The following is an 8032-nucleotide window of genomic DNA, read 5'->3' as shown; positions in this document are numbered from 1 at the left end:
TTCTTTCTTTCTTTCTTTCTTTCTTCCTTCCTTCCTTCCTTCCTTCCTTCCTTCCTTCCTTCCTTCCTTCCTTCCTTCTTTCTTTCTTTCTTTCTTTCTTTCTTTCTTTCTTTCTTTCTTTCTTTCTTTCTCTCTCTCTCTCTTTCTTTCTTTCTCTCCTTTCTTCCTTTCTTCCTTTCTTGTCCCTCTTCCTCACATAAAATATGAATGCTGTCTACTTTCCGCATCTGTCAGTTCAGCAGATGGTATATCGATACCCTATAGATGGGAAGGGACTCCTGTTGAGCCAGACATTTTACGGGACATTTTCTGTGATGATCTTTTATAAATAATCATGACTTTAGGTCTCTAAATCCAAGGGGAAAGAAAAAGAATGACATCTACAAAGGGATTTTACAAATTGAATTTTCCATCTTCTTTATAAAAGTACACATTTCATAATATCTGTTCTACATTTTGGATTTTATTTACTCTTTCATGTTCTTACACTAGAGAGACAATCTGATGTTTACACATGTGAGTCTGATTAATTTCACTTATGAGTGTGGTCTCTAGTTGCATCCTTTACCTACAAAAGCCCCAGTATGAAAGGGAGAGAAATTGCTCAAAGGAAGGGACAACTGGAGTAAGGGAAAGGAGAAAAAGAAAGAAGGAAGGAAGGGGGAATATATAAATATATATATACATACATACATACACATTTTATTGAAAGGAACAGTTAATGCTTAATTTTTTTGACCAATTTTGCAGGCTTATACCTGGTAATCTGAACAACTAATTTGAAGACAACAATACGCAATATAACACCCACTGGCGAATTCCTAACATCTTGTCTAGTGAAACTCTGTATCATTTCTAATGTTATATTTTATTTTTTATTCTATTTAATTGTTTGATCAATCATGCATTCTTACATCTGGTAATCTGAGTAACTTCACTGAAGATAAAAATATGTAATACAAACCACGACTGTTCTGAAACCCTGTATCATTTTTATTGTTTTTGTTTTGTTCTATTTTTGTCTATGTTGTTGGCATTTTGCTATTGTTGTTTTTTATTATTCTCTTTCAAATAAAAAATAAAAAAGTGAAAGTACACATTCAGTTTGTATGATGTAGCTATTTTCTTACAGTTCAATTCATTCTTCTTTTCCCCATTTGATTTGTTGATACAACTTACTGTTCTTCTCAGCTATAGATTCATTTTCAACATAACACAAGTTGCTCTATTCTTTCTGCTTTCAAGAAATCCCACAATATATGTCGTCATCAAGCACATTTTCATTCCACAGGCCTTTATGGAGCCCTGTGTGGGCTAACGGAAACCATAATGCAAATACTAAATGCTTCAAAGCATAACATCTTCTGTGGAGAAAGCTGGTTCTAAAACAAGCACCAAAAGAAAAAGAAAGAAAGAAAAAGAGAAAAGGAAATATGTTACATTTTAAAGAACTGCTGTGTTCATGCCTAGAAGCTCTTATCAGCCTTTTATCCTGTGTTGGATTTGTGTAGGGGCTTATTTGGCAATGCTCTAGTTTTGTAGGATTTGGGATATGTCTAAAAGGTTGCCAGTCGGTGTTTTTTTATGCTTATAGAGAAAATTCACTGCCCATTACATAGGATGCCTTGATTTCCACAAAGTAAGGATTTATGGAGTTATAAACACACAAGAATACCCAAAAGAGAACATTTTCATTATGTTTAAAAATACTACTGATTACAATCACTTTTAAGTGCTGAGGAAAAAGCTGTCATCGACTTTCACAGAACTTATGTTCTAAGGAGACAAATAGAAAGCAGAGAAGCACATGGGATGAGGTGTGATGCGGGAGGCAGTGGGCTGGGGAGCTGCAGAGTGCTTGCCTGATAAATGTCACTGCGGCCAAGACCTGAGTGACGAGGGGGAAGGACGACACATGAAGATACACATGGATCCCATCCTGGGAAGAGAGTACACCAGGTGTAAAGATTCTAAGTCAGAGCAGGTGGATGTTTCAGAGGAACAAAATGCAGATCAACATAGCTAAGGAACAGGAAGAAAGTCTGAATGGAGGGTCACAGGAGAGGGCAAAAATTAGGTAATGTAGACTTCCTTGTGCCTTCATAACAATTTCAGATGTTTGTAGGTCTGATGAGAAATTATTAGAAAATTTTAACCGGGGCAGAGACAAGACATTTTATTTGTTATAGAAGATGACACAGGCTGTTGTGAGGTAAATGGATTTTAGGAGTACAGATGTGGAAAGAGCAGCTTGGTGTGCTGATAGTGTTTAAAAACTTGCTTCCTGAAGGGGAGAAAATGCACCGATTTCTTGCTAATTTCCATGGTGCAAATACTTTCACTGGTGGCCGAATTCAGCTATCAACAGGATATAGTATGATTTAAAAAAAACCTCCTGGAAACACGATAATTTGTTCTGAGGAGCTGATGTAGGCTGATGACACACACCACTGACTAGGAAGCTAATTAGAGCCCGACCCGGCGTGGTCACGCTGGAAATGGAAGGAAGTGGACGGACACAGGATATACTTGGGAAGTAACAGCCACAGAAATCACGACTGGGCTGAAGTGAAGGCTGAACAGGAGGAAAAGAAAGGAATAAATTTGATTAGCACAATACATGTGGGGCTGATTCATGCTGAAGAGGAAAATGTTGAAGGAGGTGCAGGTTTGGGGAGGGTTTGGAGCAAAGATTAGTTTAGTGCTGTATGGATCAAATCATTGGAAAGCAAATCAAAATATAAAATTAGATATTTAGAACCAAAAATCTGGAGCTCAAGGGAAAGGTTAGGGAGAGATATGTAAATTTATTTATTTATTTTTAATTTTAAAAAGAAAAGAAGGAAAACATTAACAAACACACATACATTTACAAAAGAACGCAAGAACAATACAAGCAATCCTGAAATTCAGACAAGGTGACAGGAAATTAACAATGGTTGTTGTATTGCATATTGATTTCTTCAAAGTGGTTACTCAGGAAAACAAATATAGATGTGTAAGACTGATCAAATAATCATTAACTGTTCCTTTCAGTACGGTGATAGAAGTCAGTAGTACAACTATGTTAGCTATCCTGTATGTAAATGTAAGTCATCATCATAAATCCTTTTAAAAACAAGTCTTTTTTTAAGCACAAATTGGAAAGCCAATTTTTAATTTTAACATTCTAGCAGATAATGTAAACTTATATGCAGTATCTTAACTAATTCCACTGAATTTTAGCTTAGTTTTCTAACTCCACCGAACTTTTAGCAATTAGCTGTCACTGTGCAAGGTGACATTCAATTCAGGGACCCTGTCTTGCCTGGAGTAGCCTCTGGTTTTCTGGCATCTTATGTAAGTAGGTCATCCTGGGTGAAAGGCATTCAGATTTTGGTGCTGTCATTCAGGATGGCGTACAATAGTACACCTTTATTTCTGTCCTGCTCTGTCCAGGTTGTTAATATGTGCTTCATCCATCATTTGTATTATTAGGTTTATTTAATCTTCTGAGCTCCTCTAAGATTCTTAAGTTAACTTGTGTATAGATCACTGTTGCTTTCCCCCACAGGGAGACTAAAAACGTCTCTGTAGAATTCTCTCAAGTCCCTTGTTACTTGAGCTACTTGCTAGAGTTGTAGAAGTCATTTTGTTCCTGTAGGAATCTCTCCGACCCTTCCTAAATTTCTGTTGCATAAGCACCGGTCCAGGCATTTCTACTCTGGATCCATTAAGCCTGTTTGAATCTATTAAATGAGTAAAAATTAAGACTCTTGGTTTTCTGGGTTCACAGGTTTCTTAAGAATTTCTGATATCTGCCCACTCTATGTTGATAAAATCTCCACTCAGGGGATACAAAATGTCTTCTGTGTTTACCACAGACTGATTGCCTGTGGGCCAGATCATCCCACAGCCACTTTGTCTCGCTTTCATAGTGTTTTCCCAAAAGTCAATCGAGTGTCATTTAAAAATGATAAGACTTCAGATAGAAGTTCAAAACTGTGGCTTATTTTGCACTATCCAGTGTTTTAGGATGGAGAAGTCTTCGTGCTCGCGCGGTACTAATTGCAGACACAAGCAGTGGCTGTTATCTTTCGCGGGTGCTCACTGCCTAGGTGTTCATAGTAGCTTCGGCATCGATGGCCTCGGACACTGAAGAGAGGTGTCACTTGCCATCCGTTACCTGCGTTCCTTTCTTTTCCTTCTTTTCTTTTTCTGCTTCAGTCATTTCCTTTAGCTGTTTGAACTGTGTAGGGATCTGAGTTTGTGACTTTGCTCAGTCTTGACTAGCAGATTAACGGTTAATCAAAGGTGCTCTCCACGATATATAATGCCTATAATTTCATTTTCACATAAGTGCCAATTATTTACTCAGATCCTCTCAGGTATTGTTACAAAAAGGTTTTAAAATTTTTATTAGTGTATTCTTGCAGTACATAATGATTACATTTTTCGTGGGAGTTGGCCATGTGCATATTTTAATTATTTTTGTGTCCACTTCCTCCATCTCTTGGTTCTGTTCTCATCTGCAATAGACCTTCTTCCCTACTTCCCATTATCTATCTATCATCTATCTATCTATTGTCTATCTATCATCTATCATCTATTTATCATTTTGTTCTTTACTGTATGTATACTTTGGATTTCTCATATGTGATGTTTAACCTACTATATCTGATGCTTAATTTAATGTTATGGCCTTAAAGTGCATCTCTTTCACTACAAGTGACTCAAATTTGTCCTTCCTTCCAGCAGAGTAGTACTCCGCTGTGCATAAATGCCACACTTGCATTTTCATTCGTCTATTGGTGGCATCTAGGCTGCTGCCAAGATTTAGCTTTTCTGAATTGTGCTGCTGTAGACACAGGTGTGCATGGATCTCTGTCATATGATGTCTCTAACATTTTGGGGAAGATATTTAGAAGGGAAATAGCTGGGTTGAATGGTAAAACGTATAACCTTAGCCAATAATCACTGAATGTAATACATTATGAAGTTGGAACATAGGGGGGAGAGGAAAAGAAATATACAAGTTATTTTAAGGGAGCATTTAATATAAATAATTGTTAGTTAGATATTAGAAAGCCCTATATAGAGAGAAAGAGCAGTACTGTATCATGAAGTGAGTCACTGCAGGAAGTAGTTAACTGCTCGTGTAATTGCTCTTTAATTCATTTACTTACTTTTTCTCTTGTCTGAAAGTATTAAATAATTACTATAAATGACATTTTAAAAAACAATTCTCTCTTCCACACTTGTCCACAATTTTGGGCTTTACATAAACAAAAGTAATACCAGCATGCAACACACTGCAGTATTCTGAGAACATTTGTGAGGCTAAAGATACTATGTTTGCATTTATGAAAACAGAGCCACAATCTTCAACAAAGTTTGTAAAAACCATATTTACATAACTAAATACAGCAGGGAACCTCATTAAATGGCGTGAGAGGGAATCAGAGCTGAAAGTCTGCATTTGCCACTTCCCTAACCAGGAATTAGTAAAACTCCAGTTATAAGAGGAGAAAGCATTGTTTGCCAACTCTAACCGGTTTTCATGACTAAAGAGATTGTCTTTTTCTTTTCTCTGGGATTTAGAAAGGAGAGTGAAAGAAGTAAATGGAGAAAAAGCATAAAATTTAGTCACTTATTTTATTTTTGTCCCATATCTTGAGTTTAATTATTATTACTTTCAGAATGAAAGTACAATAGATGTCAATTTCAGACTGTATAAATAAATTTGCAAGAATTCTTTCTCGTTTTCTCTCAATGTTTCTCTCAATAAGTCAGCTAATTTTCTCCTTAGAGCCCCCATTTCAGTAGGCACGGGGACCTAGTCTCAGTGTGGGCTCCTCGGTCAGTTTCCCAGGATGCTGCCTGGGTTGAGAAGCGGCGGAGGGTGCCATACCTGCCCTCTGAGCATCCACCCACAGACGCTCAGCGCGTCCCTCGCCCTTCTGCCCTCGTCCATCCATCACGCAGGCCGCTGCCGCTTCTCCGTTTCCGCCGCCATACATGCTCTCCTTCCTCTTGGAGCTTTCCTGCTCATTTAGGGAAGGAGAAATTTATAACTGTGATAAGTACTGTGATTTTTAAAAAGTGTTATGAAAAAACGTAATAGAAAGTTCTAGACAAGTTGAGGGGATAAAGTCATGCGTCAAAAAATGACCAGTGAGCTGAACTCTGAGACTAAATATTGTATTAATTTTTAAAAAACTAATTATATGGACTGGAGATTAATGATGGAAAAGCAAGTTATGAACAGAGGAAAGAACATGTTCAAAGGTAGGTGAAAAGAAGCCAATCTGAGACGCTACAGGAGGGTCACCATACCTTGAGCATAAGAAGAAAGGTAGAATATTCCAAAGAGGGTTTCAGACAGGACTTGGGCACTGCAGTGATTTTAGTTTTTATCCTAAAAATCAACAGAATTTGAATTGTTTTAACTGTGTGGTGTATGTTGTCTACAAAACGTGTTTAAATTTGTTTTGAAAAATGCCTATATGGGGTGTAGAAAGTATACTGGTAGTGATAAATTATGCATTTGAAGAAACAAGGATGGTCATGTTATATGCTATGATAACTTGAGCTAGCAAACAAACATCAAGAGAAGTAGCAGCTATTGCTGAAGTCATTTGACAACCTGGTGACGTAAATTACACTCGGGGGTTGAAGACGTGCAGAATCAACATAATCCATTTGCTGTCTTACAGATCAGGGTAGACAAAATAGCCTGTCATTTTATCGGATTAAATTTAAGGATTAAAAACCACATACTTAGGGCCGGGGATGTAGCTCAGCATTGCAGCACCTGCCTGGCAAGTGTGAGGCCCCGAGTTCGATTCCCTGTACCAAAAAAGAAAATAGTAAAAAAAAAAACCAAAACAATGCACATATTTATTTTTGACTATGTGGATTTGAATTGACAATTCATTTTGAGGCAGTCAGGTTTGAGTGTGAAGAAGGCAGATGGTACCCAGCACGGTGACACATGCCTGTAATCCCAGCATTTTGGAGGCTGAACCAGGAGAATCTTGAGTTCAGGGCAATCCTGGCTACCTAATTAGACCATATTACAAACAAAGAAGCAAACAAAACAAACAAAGAGGAAACAAGGTGTCTTGGTTACCTTTTTCTCGCAGCTGGGACAAAATACCTGATGCCCAAAATTAAGGAAGGAAAGGTTTATTTCGCTTACAGTTCATGGAGGTTTCAATCCGTACTTGGCAGATTATAAGGCAGAGCGGCACATGGCAAAGAGCTGCAGCTCAGGATGGCAGCACACAGCTAAGCAACAACCACATACCAGGGTGGAATGGAGGAGGAAAGTCCCAAGCACTCTTTTCCTCTCCCTTACATATGCAAACTATTCACTCCGGGGCAGGTGCAGCTCTCACACCCATATTCAAATTGTAATAGCCTGCCCCTCAAGCCTGGCCGCTTGAGGCTTTGGGGGGACACACAGATTCAAACCATAACACAAGGTTATGGAACTCTTGAAGTCATGAGGAAAGCTCTTTTCAGCATTACTCGATTTAGCCAAGGTAAATGAGACTGCTTGAATGATCAGTGTTACTTTTGCCATGGATATATGCATGTATTTCTAAGTTATATGTATAGCTTGGGTCAATGTTATCCAAGAGTCTAGGTTTTAAAGATGTGGACACCAGCCCGTGCCACCATTAGGAGATGGAGTCCAGAAAAAGGGAATTAGAGATTGGGTGTGTGCCCTCCCAGGGCGCCCTGGGAAACCTCGTCTCTTCCTGTCTACCCCTTTGCTTTCAGGTGCCAAGAAATGAGCAGTCTCTTTGACCCTCACCTTCTTGACATCACAGGCCCAAGGTAACAAGGCCAAGTGACCATGGTTGGAAGCTTTGAAACCATGAGTCTAAATAAGCTTATCCTTTGTATAAATTGTCTTTCTCAGGTTCTTTCTTCCAGTGGCAGAAAGATGACTAAAACAATGTCTGTGCAGGACAAAATTAAGTGAAAAATGGAGATAGCTTAAATTAATAAAACCAAGATACAATGGGGCAGAAATTTGAAAAGA

General features: G+C 38.2%; 1 protein-coding gene across 1 annotated transcript in view; it reads right to left on the bottom strand.

Annotated features, from left to right (window-relative positions):
• LOC102025818 overlaps positions 1–5999 on the bottom strand; it is a 36888-nt gene extending 30889 nt beyond the window's left edge. Inside the window, 1 exon segment of the mRNA XM_013505920.1 lies at positions 5891–5999. Coding sequence (XP_013361374.1) covers positions 5891–5999 — 109 coding nt within the window.
• Positions 6000–8032: the final 2033 nt, after the last annotated feature.

This window comes from Chinchilla lanigera, unplaced genomic scaffold (assembly GCF_000276665.1).
Source record: "Chinchilla lanigera isolate Chin_1 unplaced genomic scaffold, ChiLan1.0 scaffold00104, whole genome shotgun sequence".
NCBI lineage: Eukaryota > Metazoa > Chordata > Mammalia > Rodentia > Chinchillidae > Chinchilla > Chinchilla lanigera.
Note: the sequence above shows the minus strand (reverse complement) of the source record. Positions and strands in the feature narration are given on the sequence as shown.